This window comes from Silene latifolia, chromosome 8, assembly GCF_048544455.1.
Source record: "Silene latifolia isolate original U9 population chromosome 8, ASM4854445v1, whole genome shotgun sequence".
Lineage (NCBI taxonomy): Eukaryota > Viridiplantae > Streptophyta > Magnoliopsida > Caryophyllales > Caryophyllaceae > Silene > Silene latifolia.
The window spans coordinates 102,591,275-102,604,817 of NC_133533.1; the positions used below are offsets into that span (position 1 = coordinate 102,591,275).

Below are 13,543 nucleotides of genomic sequence, written 5' to 3' on the forward strand. Positions count from 1 at the left end.
TATGTAATTGTGAGTTGGTAGGTGGAGGTATTTGATGACATTTTGTGTAAATATCAAATGAGTATAAGGATAACTTAGTAATGTTGTGAGCCAAATAATGAATGTTACCATTGGTGTGGTACGACCGTATTAGGTAAGTGTTACCATTGGTCTGATACGGAGGGAATAAGTAGTAGTAATAATAATAATTAATAATTAATAATAATAATAATATTTAAGTTAAATTAATTTAAGTTCGGATCGTGTAAATTTAGTTCAGATTCTATAAGTTGATTCGAGATTCTATAAGTTGATTCGATTCGAGATCCTATAAGTTGATTGATTCGAGATCCTATAAGTTCGATTCGAGATCCTATAAGTTGATTTAGTTCGAGATCCTATAAGTTCGATTCGATTCGAGATCCTATAAGTTGATTCGAGATCCTATAAGTTGATTGATTGAGATCGATCCGTTTGGTCCAAAAAGAAAAAGGCTTGGGCCAAGAGGTGTAGAATATAGGAGAGTAATAAGAGTTAATTCGAGTGGTAATAGCTCTTTTATTTCAACCATAAAATTAGGAGAGTAATCAGATCATTCAAATTTGACCCGACCACTTCAACCTCCTAAAGTAATTTGATAAAAATACACTTAAAAATAACACGACTCAGCCTGATCAACCCCGTCAACCCGAGTACTTACAGAGTTACAGACGTTACACTTCCAAAATGACCAACTCGAGCGGATCCAACTCGCACCCATTTCGTTTCATAGGTCTACGTGTAAGTAGATCAAACGCGTAAACAAATGTGAATTATTAACAACTGGGGGATAGTCGTACAATATTGGGAGCTCAGTATTATCACACCAACCAAAGCACAGTAAAAAAAACATAATGAGGACAGGGCCACAACAGAGGTAGCAGAGGTGAAAGAAGGGTCATCTCAGTAGAAGTTTCTGAGTCTTGACTGACTTTTTTAGAATCTAATTTTTTTTACTGCTGAAGAGGTCAAATTGGAAGTGGATCTAGTACTGTTTGAGGTAAAGCTACAGATAAAGTAAAAGACAGCTCACAGTAAAAGTTGTAATAATCCAATCCTATACCACTGTTCTCTCTGTCACCCCATTTCCCCTCATTTTGTTTTTACCCTACGCTCCCTAGTCCCTACCTTCTAACAATTGTACGACTTGCATAGAAACGTAAATTAGCAAAGATAATAACCCCAAACACCAAAACATTTACTCCTGGACTCCTGGTGTCCTAGTTAGGCCCGGCAAATTTCGAGTCCGGTCGAGTTACTTTCGGGTCAACTATTATCAAATTATTTGTGAATTATAATCATTTTGCAACAATACAAATTCGGATCGAGTTATACAAGTTCGGGTCAAGGTTAGGTCTTAAGTTCGGGAGCCGGGTCGAGTCAATTTTGCCAAATCTAGTCCTAGTTATAATTTTACGGGATTCTGAAAAAGAACGGGTTGAGGGTTGAGATAAATAGGAGTCAACATTTCATCCTTAGTAATACCGCTAAAGTTGTTCGATTCAGCTTATTTTAGTTTAGTTCAGCTCGGTTCTATTATCAATTCAGCTAAGTTCTATTCAAATGAACTATATTTTAGCTCTCTATTCCATGTAGTCCAGTTCAGTTAGATCCGATAAGAACAAAGGATTTTAAAACCATAAATTAACAAAATAAAAATTTTGGTTAAGATTTTTCTTAATTCAATGACACCGATAAGGCGATAACTAATTTTAATAAGACAAAAAAGGAAAATCCTTTGACTAACAAATAGCTCTTACTTAATTAAAACGCAGTACTATAAAGAGTCATTCACTTTAATTTAAAGAGTATCAAGTAAGATCTACTAAACAAAGATTATAGGCTTAAACATTAACTCCTAGCATAGCATGGGATTGTGAAAAAGAAAGGGCAGAGACAAATAGCTGCACACATGCAGGGTTATAGCACCAGCAGCTGCAGGCCAAGGCAGCAGAAGTTAAAATAACAGTGTGGGTTCAGTCTTTTATTTTGTGCAGTAGACTCCTCTCATCTGAACCATTAATTTTATCCATCTACACTAACATCCTACATCACCCTTCTTCCCTTTCTCTTCTAACTGGTCCCCTTCCTCCTTAAATATATACACACACACACTTCACTACTTTCCTTTACTCTACTGTCTTTACACTTCCTACACATCCCTCTAAAAGAAAAAAAAAAAAAAAAAGAAATGATGAGTGCAAGTACAGCAAGTGTTGGAGTAGGAGGAGGAGGAGGAGGAAGAAACAAGTTCCCTTTTACAGCAACACAGTATCAAGAATTAGAACATCAAGCTTTGATTTACAAATACATGGCTGCTGGTATTCCTATTCCTTCTGATCTTCTTTTCAACATCAAAAGAAGTCTTGACTCTTCTCTTTCTTCCAAGCTCTTCCCTCTCCAATCTTCCCCTTGTAAGTCTTTCGGAAACCGTCTCTCTATTATTTCTCCCAATTTTTTAAAAAGTCGGAATCTTTTTTAGAAATGCACTTGTGTCGAATCCTTGTAAACGAGTTAATTTTGAAATTTTGATGTAGTGGGGTGGAATCCATACCAAATGGGGTATGGAAAAAAGATAGACCCAGAGCCAGGAAGGTGCAGAAGAACAGATGGGAAGAAGTGGAGATGTGCAAAAGAAGCATACCCTGACTCCAAATACTGTGAAAGGCACATGCATAGAGGCAAAAACCGTTCAAGAAAGCCTGTGGAATCACCTTTGACTCCTAACAGTAGTAATAATAATAATACCACTTCTACTATTACTACTACTAACAATAATAATAATAATTCACCTATTTCTGGTGCTATTTCTTCAACCAATTTGACCAATCAATCACTTTTTACTAATAAAAATACTACTTCTCTTTATTCTTCTTACCCTTCTTCCGATTCCTCCTATAATTCCACCAGTTCCCATCTTTTGTACCCTCACTCTTCTTCTTTCCCTCACAAGGATTATACCAGGTTTGTTACTTCTTTTTCCGACTCGTTTTGCGTTTTTGTTAGTCTTTTGTAAGACGGTCTTATGGATTTATAACCAGCTAAACTTATAATCATCCGTCCGCCAAACACAAGAAATTATGAACATTAAATAGATTAGTGAATGATTAATAGTGAATAATTTGTGTTTGTATAGTTTGTTTACCACATTCTTCACTCTTTTTTTTTTTTTGGTACATATGAGGGGCGAAACCCGAAACCACATTGTTCACACTAGGGGGACAGGATTATAAATCCTCACTTGCATGCTTTGTGGCATGGGTAACATATTACAGTTGAAATAGCATTCTTTGTCATAACAACCATGTGTTTCTACTTAATAATGTTTTCTTTATTAATTACCACCCGTGTCAGATATTCAACACTTGAATTTTGAGTCAAATCGTTGAGATCATGATTATGAAATTACCAAGTCCGGCACTGCCGTCACATTAAATTAAGAGTAACAAAACCGTCTCATAGAAGAATTACTGTTAAATTAATAATGTGATGATGATGATGTTATAATGCAGGGAAAGATACTACCAAGGGTTAAAAGAGGATCAAGGAAATGAACATGCATTTTTCACAGAGAGTACAGATTCAAGCATAAGGGGATTTTCCATTGATGAAAGTTCTCAACTTGGTGAAAAACAATATGCTAATAATTTCCCTAATTACTTGCAACCACTTCAAAACACAACCAACAATCATCAACAACAACAAGAGAAACAATGTTACATTTGGGGAAGAGATTTTAACTGTGAGTTATCAATGAAGGTTGAAGACGAAAAATCGAATTTAAATGAAAAAACTACACATCATTTCTTTGATGATTTGCCTCTTAATAATAAAACTAATGGTGGAAGAGGTGGTCTTAGAGATGATTCTTCATCAACTACTCAACTTTCCATCTCAATTCCTAGCTCTACTTCCAATCATCATCATGACTTTTTTAGGAATCTATGACTTATTATGGTAATTATCCAAACTTAATTATCGTGTAATATCGTCTTGCACTTTATGATGATCCTTTTATATATGAATGGGACTGTCTGATAATGTAAGACAGTCTTATTTTATAGTATTATGTCATTTTGTTTAGTTTTTTTGTTGAGGTTTATGGTAACAAGTGGTCTCCCTTAAAACGGGTATATCTGTCAAGTGTAAAACGGATTTGTTGGAGGTTTATGATAAATGAGGTTATGGTGTTTGTTGGGTTTACATGTGACAAACATATGTTTGTCATATTATGTCCCTAGATTTGTTTTTAATAATGAAAAAATGAGGTTTGAATGACAAAATGGCAGGAAAATGAGAATATCAAGAAATTGGGTAGTGGGTGGAACTCTGAATCAAAGGTGACCAGAAAAAGAGAGAGTAGCAGCTGAATGCTGTTGCTGAAAGCCTGATACTTGGTGGGTGGGATATGTCAGTTTGCAGCTGCTTCTCCGCTTATTATTTTCCTTTTTTTAAAAAATTTTTAATGTAATTTTTTTCTTTTTTATTTGGTTTTTAAGCAAGTAGATGACCTATAAACAAGCTTGTGATGGTCACAAGCAAGACGAAATGATGATATCTATATGTATGTGTAAGTTACTTTGTGTGAGGGTTTGTGATTGAGAAGACTTGTTAGTTGTTACTGCATGAAAGTAGAATTCTTTGTAGTTTGTATTGGTGTGTTTCTATTGCAAAGACTGACTCACTTTATGTCCCATGTTATTCTCTTGCCATTTTTCCCTATTTACTTCCACCATCAGTCATCACTTATCAGAAACAAAACGGGAAAACAGACAAGCAAAGTTTTTATTATTAGAGAATATTATATTAGAGATATTATTATTAGAAAAATATATTATCATATAATATATTATAGTTAGGATATTATAACAAGCAGGGCCGTCTTGGAGATTTAGAGGCCCCTGTGCGAAATTTGAAAATGGGCCCCCTATAATTGTTCAAAAGCGGATATTTTCTAAATTTTTAAAAAATATTTATTGGAACATATTGTGAAACAAATCTTATATTTTATTATAAAATCAAATTAGGGTTTCAAATGAAATTATAAGTTAAACAGACTTAAGATTATAAAATTAGAGTGGTGCTTATTCATGGGCGAGTTTTACTCATTTATGGACGTAATTGACAATAATATCCCTTTTATTTTAATGATTTTATTTTAATACCCTTTTAGTCTCTCTCTTCTTCATCCACCACCCTCACCGTCGTCTCCCTTGCGCCACCGGCCGGTCTTGACGACCTCCTCAGACCGGCCATCAGATAATCTAATAGATCCGCCTCCCAATGATTATCTTAATCAGGTCGATTTCTCGTCACTTTTCGCCCTTTTCTCTCTTTGTTTCATCAAAACAAAAGAGAAAGAAAAAAGAATTATAGAAATGGGCATGTCAACTTATTGCGGCCTTAATCCATGAAACTGGTATAAAAGAGCTTGAAGAAATGGTGAAAAGAAAGTAGTTTTAAAGTGATTTTACTTAATAATATTAAGCTACCCTTACTACTAAGAGAATAAAAATTCTCTTAGGCTCTGTTTGGTAAAATTAACTGAAAAGGTAGCTGAAAACTGAAAAGGTAGCGGAAAACTGAAAAGCTAACTGAAACCTGAAAAGGTAACTGATAAGGTAGCTGGAAATTAGGAACTGATAAGGTAACTAATTATATAAAAAAATGTTTGGCAAACTAACTGAAAAGATAACTGATTTTGATAAAATGACGTAAAAAAATATGATAATTATTTAATAGTATAAATTTAAGGGGTAAAACTGGAAAATTAAATTAAATCAGGTACCTGAAATCTCAAATGCTACTCTAGGTAGTATTTCATTTCAGGTAGCTTATTTGGTTAAATAAGATACTTGCCAAACGCTTGAAAAAAAATAAGGTACCTGAAATTTTGGTCAAATAAGCTACTTTGATCAAATTAGGTACCTGAAATGTCTTGCCAAACGGAGCCTTAGTTTTCCCTCAAAAAGTCATCTAACTAAATAAGGTAATACGTAATTCTTTTTCATTACATTATTATCTTTTCTATGAATATATTATTATATTTAAACTCTAATCTTTTAATTAAATTCATAATTATGATTTTTTCATTAAAATAAAATAAAATTGGTCTTAAACTATAAACTATAAGTTGCTAAATTTTTCAATAATGCAATAATTATTAGTTTATTACTGTAGAGAATAATTTGACACATACTTACTATTAGCTTTATGACAAAAAAAAAAAAACAAATTCATTAAAAAAATCAACTTAACTTTTAATCCTTTTTAAAGAATTTTCCATTTCAATTTTTTTGTTTTATATCAAAATACAGTAGAGTGTATCAGTGAAATGTTAAATATTAATAAGGTATAAATTTTAAAAATATAAAAAATATACTAAAAAGAATAAAAAGTCTATATGCATGCGTGAAATCTAGTACATTATAGAAGGCCACATTTTTTTTTTTTTTTTTTTTTTTTTTGGTGTACGAAGGACCGGCATTTTTAAAGTCCCCGGTGGACCGATAACCGCATGATTTGCGCAGCCTAGGGTTCGAACACGGGACCTCTCAACTCCTGCCCATTGGCAAGCTTTGAAGGTTAAACCCGATGCCACTATAGTATGGAAATGAAAGCAACACGTGGGCCCCACTTTAATGCAAACCAAAAAAAATTGAGGAAACAAAAGCGCATAAAGAATCGAACACGCGCGCAGAAGAGGGCAAGGTGAAATGCAAGGCTGTGCAACCAACTGAGCACTTTACTTTTCATGATTTATTTAGTGCGCTAGATTTACTTATCTATTGTCTACTTGGGTTTTTGGGCTCAATTTTTGGGGGCCCTGTGCAGCCGCACGGGCTGCACAGGCTAAAAGACGGGCCTGATAACAAGGAATATTCTCGGAGTATTCAACTCATTCAATTATACTCTCCCTTCTATTATTGACATGGTATCAGCTTAATCAACCCTCTCAAAACTTTCCGCTATCAAATAATACTAGCTGAAAAGCTCGTGCGATGCATGGGGCTCCAATTAGTATCATCTATAACAATATATATTTAAATTGATAAAAAAAGTCCAACTATTCTGAACCCGAGATGAAACAAAATTTTGGAGTTGATATAGTTGATTAGTTCTGAATTATAAGTACTTCTTAGCATAAAACTTGTGTCATTCGGTACTAATAATCTTAAGTTAAATAACATCAAGTAAAATAGCTGTAATATGTAGTCAGCGTATTCGTTATTATATACACCACCGGTTTTAAAATTATTATAAAACACTATTCTCATAAATTTGATATAGTTCCTCAAAATGAATCCTTAATAACTAAAACATAACTTTATGAGATTCTCAAATTAGATTAACCTACCCCAATTACTAATATATACTCCCTCCCATTCAAAATAAACCTCCCTATTTCCTTTTCCGTCTATTCACAATAACCTCCCTATTTCCTTTTTTGGTAAGTGTTTGTGTGGTCCAAATTTAATTGTATGGTGGGGTAGTGTATTTGTGTGGTTCAAATTTAATTATATGGTGGGGTAGTGTGTTTCCTTAATATTTGTGCCAAAATGAAATGGGAGGTTTATTGTGAATGGGAGGGAGTATATCCTAAACTCGCTCTAACCATACGAAGGAAAAGCTTAACAATGACACTGCGTAAAATACTTCATTTATGAAATTGAAGGTCCATTTCTTCGATCTCAACGTTCAAGATTTCATCTAAAGTCGATCAAACCGTCCAAATTGTAAACCGAAAAATAAAGGAGAAGGCATTGGAAAGAGAAGTGTAATATTATATTTTCTTGTGAGAGGAAATGGACTCTTCATTTCTTTCAGGAAATGGGGAGGATCCAAACTCCTTATTTATATACCGGGTTGCGAAACGTCGTCAACGTTTTATAACAAATCGTCGACATTTTTCATAAAAAAGACGTCCTTACCCTTTCTCTCCCTCTCACTAAACTCTTTTCAACTCTCTTCTTCCACCAAAAACCCACCAGCCACAAACACTGACTCCGCCGTCGACGACCATCACCAGACCAAACACCGCCGCACTCGCCACCTCCGACGACCAGCACCGCAGCACCAATGTCGACCACCACAAGTAAGTTGTTCGATTTAATTTTTCTATTTAGTGTATGATTTTGGTTATATAAATTGATTTTAAATAAGTTAGATTTGTAAAATTGATTTTATTTTTGTAATGCTGATGGATTTGTTGTTGTTGGTCGTCTTTGTTGTTGTTTGATTTGTAGATTAGGATTGATTGATTTTATTTTTTGATTATTTCAACCCAATTGTTCGTCGTCTTTATTGTTATCTGGGTTGGTGATGGACAATGAATTTCAACGTCTGAAATGGATAGAGACGATGAAATTCATCGTCTGGGCTGGCACTCGACGGTGAATCTTCACGTCTGGGATGGTCTAGACGTTGAGTATCAACATCTTTGCTGGTGAGGGACGTGGAAATTGTTCGTCCGTAATGGTTAGGGACGTAGAATTCATACGTCTGAGTTGGTGACAGACGTTGAATTCAGAGTTGAATGCAATCCAAAATTAATTTTTTTCACCATAATTTTTGTATTAGATTGACTTTTATTGTTTGTTTTATTTTGTATTGATGTTTATCTAACGTTTAATTCTCGTAAATGCAGATGTCGGATAGCGAAGATTACGTTTAATTCGATTCAAACGAGAAATAAAATAAGTAGTTAATTATTTACCGATGATTCGTTGTTCGCGTTTAATGTAGTTTGTCCTTGTTCGACATTGAATCGGATGAACAAAGTGTTTTTTCTTTAAGCTTGTTGTTTGTTTGGGTGGGTTTGGGAGAGAATAGAGTAGAGAGAGGGAGAGGAAGGGTAAGGAGTGTCTTTTTTAAAAAAAACGTCGATGATTCGTTACAAAACGTCGACGACGTTTTACAGCCCCCTTTATATATTTAGTGGGTTTGTAAAAAATGTTAGATCTCTAAACAAACCATTTTTGTTTGATCTATAATTAACATTAAATGCCACTATAAGCCTCATGCAAACAATATTTCTCGTACGGTCCTAGTACATTTATTCTCTACCATCAATGTAGAACTTTAAACCATAAAGTGATGTTTTTTCTTGACGCGGCTACGTAAAGATGACCGTGACTAAAAACTGGCTTCGGTAGATAAACTCCAACATGATTAAGTGATTGTTCCTAACTCTTATTTATGGCCATTGCTTTTTTGGCCTTAATGGATATTGTCTCCGCTTAAGCATAAAAGGATCTTTGTATCTGAGGATGCCATCATTATCATCGGGATCATTATCTTTTGGTCGACTTTGGATTCCGTAATTATTTTCCCTTCTGTTGCTCACTATTGTCTCGAGTTTAAGCTCTCTTAGACTTCCGATATATTCCTCAGGTATCTTAATCCACTCGGTCCTTCCTCATTATCTTCTGCCTTTGCTTCAAAATGGTCTTCATGCTCGTCTCCTTCCTTCACCGCCCCGCATGCTATTTCTCAATGTATAAATGTTTTATTCATTCTATAGATATAATCTTCTTATTAATGCTTTCAACAATGTCTTGTCGCGATCCTTTAGAGATTACCGGAAGGACATAGCGAAAATTGCTCCTAAGCAGTACAACTTTCCCTCCAATGACTTCGCTTATGGATCCATGAATGTCATTACATTCCTCATCGTTCAGTCTAATGGTTCAAAAGAAAATCTATTATCCATAGGAGCCTCGTCCTATATAATTAATGATGTTATATATGCGTATGACATATGAGTTCTCGAGTTGGTTTTTTTTTTTGAAGTGTTAGATGTTGAGTTCTCAAATAAGTCAATAGGTATCTCAAACCTACCTTGAGCAATCCTTCTTCAAATAAAAGCAGTTTTGCAAATCTGCAATATCTGAGATTTCAGAGTACCAAACAATATGGTATGTACTTAATTATCGTATGTTGAATAAATTACGTGAACCAAAATAACTTAGAGATTAAAGTCTCTCTCTCATTGTAATTGTAGGGCACGTGAACTTACTCAACAATGAACCTCAATCTATCTATACTTCAATTAGTAAATTTTGTCATAATTAACCACTTCATTTTTTGAGAAATATGTTTCTGTGTAGTTCTTCACAATGAATTAATATAACCTAAACATGTAGAAGAAGTCAAGACACTCTACCAAAACCTTAAATTAAGTACACACAGAATACCACTTTTGCTACTTGTTTTCTAATTTATGTACCGCCTTATAAAGAAGAAAGACTTGAATTGTTCATTTGACGTTGCATGACCATGAACTTGATCTTAGAATGTGAAGGCCATCACAATTTTCTACCTCATATGTTGATTAATTGTTTTACACAGTTAGTTTTGTGGCCTTAACGTTTAAATTTGAAACGATATTATTTCAAATAACAAATTATCACTTTGGCACATTGTAAAACTATATAAGGGAAGACCTTAATGCCTTATTATGAAAAGTGTTGTTTGGTAGAAGTTATTTTAATGAGAGTTTTTAGGTAAATAATCATTTGTTTTACAAAAAAGTTTATGTAAAACGGTTTTATATAAAAATTGTTGAAACAAATAAACACAGTAACCAACTACATGGGAAAAAATTAGTACAAAGAGAAAGGTCTTTAGGATTATTATATTCGTAATTTACTACAATACGATTATACTCCCTCAATTTTGTTTTATCATCCTATTTTTCATTTTGGAAAGGATTTAAGAAATAAAATCGGGGTAAATTACAATTCTACCGCGCAATTAAGAAGAATGAGGCTAATGTCATTTTGATAGAGCGAGTGATAGTTAAAAGATTACGGGTAACAGTGCTAATATTGGTGGTACAATGGTACTCTATCCATTACCATATTATAATTAGAAATAGGACAATTAATTTGGATTTTTTTTTAAAAAAAAATAGGAGAATAAAAGTGGGATGAAGGGGTAACAAAAAAAATTGTGTTTGGCCCGTTCCCGTCCCGGTCAATTGTTTGCCTATTCTATTTTTGTGTGTCGGAATTATTTATTTACCTTTTCGTGTTTGGATTGTTTCTAATGGGTAATTTGATCTTTTTAACTTATTATTGTCCACTTGTCATCCAATAACAACCACCATAAATGATTCCCTCCTTTCTTTTGGTATTTGTGTCAAAATGAAAGATAAACAAATGATAGGAACGGAGAAAATACATATCAACAAATATCGATAAATAAATTGATATACTATCAAAACTATATTGAATATTCTTATTTTTTTTTAATAAATTTTGTAATAAATCTTCAACAACGTTCAACCAAATCAATCTTTAAACTTTAAACAATTAAACCTAGTTAAGATGTTCCGCAGTTAGTCTCTCTTAAGACAGATGTATATGTCCTAACTTTAAAACGGGTTAAATATCATTCCACTCGTGCATATATAAGACAATTTGTGGCTTTTTCCTATGCATTCTTCTATTGGCTAATTCGTAATAGTTGACATGTCTTACATTTAAGACAAATATATCCGTTTTAAATAAAAATTTCTGGATGGTCCGTTGCGAGAAAAATAATTGAGGAGTCACATAAAATTACATGACGAAGGCATTCATATGAATATGAACCTATAATACGCTAAATTAAAGCGTAGTAATAATTTGATGAATATAATTTGTCAAGTGATAAATATGTTTCTAGTGTTGGGCTTTTTATGATGCTCATGATGCTGATTATTGTTTTTAGTCTTTAGTTTTATTATTAGCTACTCATGGAGTCATGAAGAAGATAATTCTCATTTAACCTCCGCCAACAAAAGCTTATAGAAATTAGCTGAGCTTGTGTAGAACATGATTATTATTAAAAATTGAATTTAATAAATCTACTTATATTAGGATAATTTACTATTTTTTTTAAAATTTTAAGAAATCTACGTTTATTAGGATAATTTTTTTTCGAAATCTACTCTTATTAGGAATTCTTAAAAAGTTGGACTCTCTAATATTGCTCGAAAAGTTCCTGCTTTATATATATGTATTGATTGATTCTCTAATATTTATGCTTTTTTTTTAATTCCGCTATTTTATGGAAAAGATCATATTTTTGATCTAAAATGAAATGTCCGAGTACCCTACTTTAGGGCAAAGTATGGATCAGATATCCGATCCGAAACTCACAAATTTCATTATCCGATATCTGATCTGAAACATTCGGATATTCGATTTTTAGTATCCGAAAATTTCGGATCGGATATCCAAATATCTATTATCTGATCTAATTTCAAAACTATTACTTTCTCTGTATTTTTCTTTATCTTAGAAATCGATTTTCAATGTAAACTTTTTACAATATAATTTGATTCTAAATCTTCCTTACTTTTACATCCGAGCAAATTTCTTTTGGACATGGGACTAAAACAAAATCTAGTGGTAATAAATCATATGTAGACAATGTAGTCATAAATCTAATAAATTATCCGATATCGGTTATCCGAATTTTTTTAAAATTCTATCTGATATTTGATTTGTATCCGAAAGTTTCGGATCGGATATCCGATCCCAATTGCTTTTCGGATCAGATATCCACTTTTTCGGATCGGATATCGGATCAGTTCGGATAATCGGATTTTTTGCTCAGCCCTACTTTACTCATGTTCGAGGGTCGAGTATACAGATAAAGCGGTGTAATATTGAAGAGTCCGAGAAATATAGTTAAATTTTAAAACTTTGACCTTTTTGTCTTTTATTCCTAGTAATTTTAGTTATAAAAACAACAAACTAATATATAAAAAAGAAAGGTAATCTCTGTCTTATCCTTACTTTTAAACCGAGTGAAAAAAGACTAAGGCTGTGTTTTGTGTGAAATTATCCAATGAACATTAAACGAATTCAAAGGGTTCACTAAAAAAAACTACGAATTTCTTACAAAAAAAATATTACTCTGAATTCTTAGAAATTGTCCTTTTTTTTGCTTACCCTTACAATTGTTGAATTTCTATCTTAAACAAGGTTTTATGAGGCTAAAATTTAATATTACGATGGTGAAACCTATCCAAATAAATTGGGGCGAATTTTAAAAATCGGAGAGTAAGCATAAGTAGCTAATTATTATGTCATCTCTTCTCTGGGATATTGTTGAGTTTCCCACAATGGGCTTATAGAAATAGGTGCATGAAACCGACCCACAAACAAGTGAATTCCATCCTAAAACCAATCGGTAATAGGAGGAGTAGGGTCCACTTACTTATAAGCTAATCCCCTCACTATTTTTCTACCGATGTGAGTCAATGCCCCTCACACACATATGAAAAGAGATCTCAACAAATATATAGCAATAGAAGATCTCTGTTAAGACGATATGAGGGGAACGTTGTATTATATTCATTTGCGAAGTCGGCTTATATAATTACACAAATGGGCTCATATAGAATATGGGCCTAGATCATATAATATCATAAATACAATCGTATAATATCAATATATTCCTAATACCCCCTCAAGATGGAGCATGAAGGTCGATAATGCCCACCTTGCGAAGAAGATAAAGAAATTGTGGA

General features: G+C 33.2%; 1 protein-coding gene across 1 annotated transcript; it reads left to right on the top strand.

Moving 5' to 3' along the window:
- The first annotated feature begins 1,940 nt into the window (after positions 1 to 1,940).
- Positions 1,941 to 4,712, top strand: LOC141597156 (uncharacterized). Its single transcript, XM_074417510.1, has 4 exons — positions 1,941 to 2,432; positions 2,556 to 2,982; positions 3,531 to 3,975; positions 4,308 to 4,712. Exons 1-3 carry the CDS (start codon positions 2,210 to 2,212, stop codon positions 3,964 to 3,966), a joined length of 1,086 nt encoding a protein of 361 aa, XP_074273611.1. The 5' UTR covers positions 1,941 to 2,209; the 3' UTR covers positions 3,967 to 3,975; positions 4,308 to 4,712.
- The last annotated feature ends 8,831 nt before the right edge of the window (positions 4,713 to 13,543 follow it).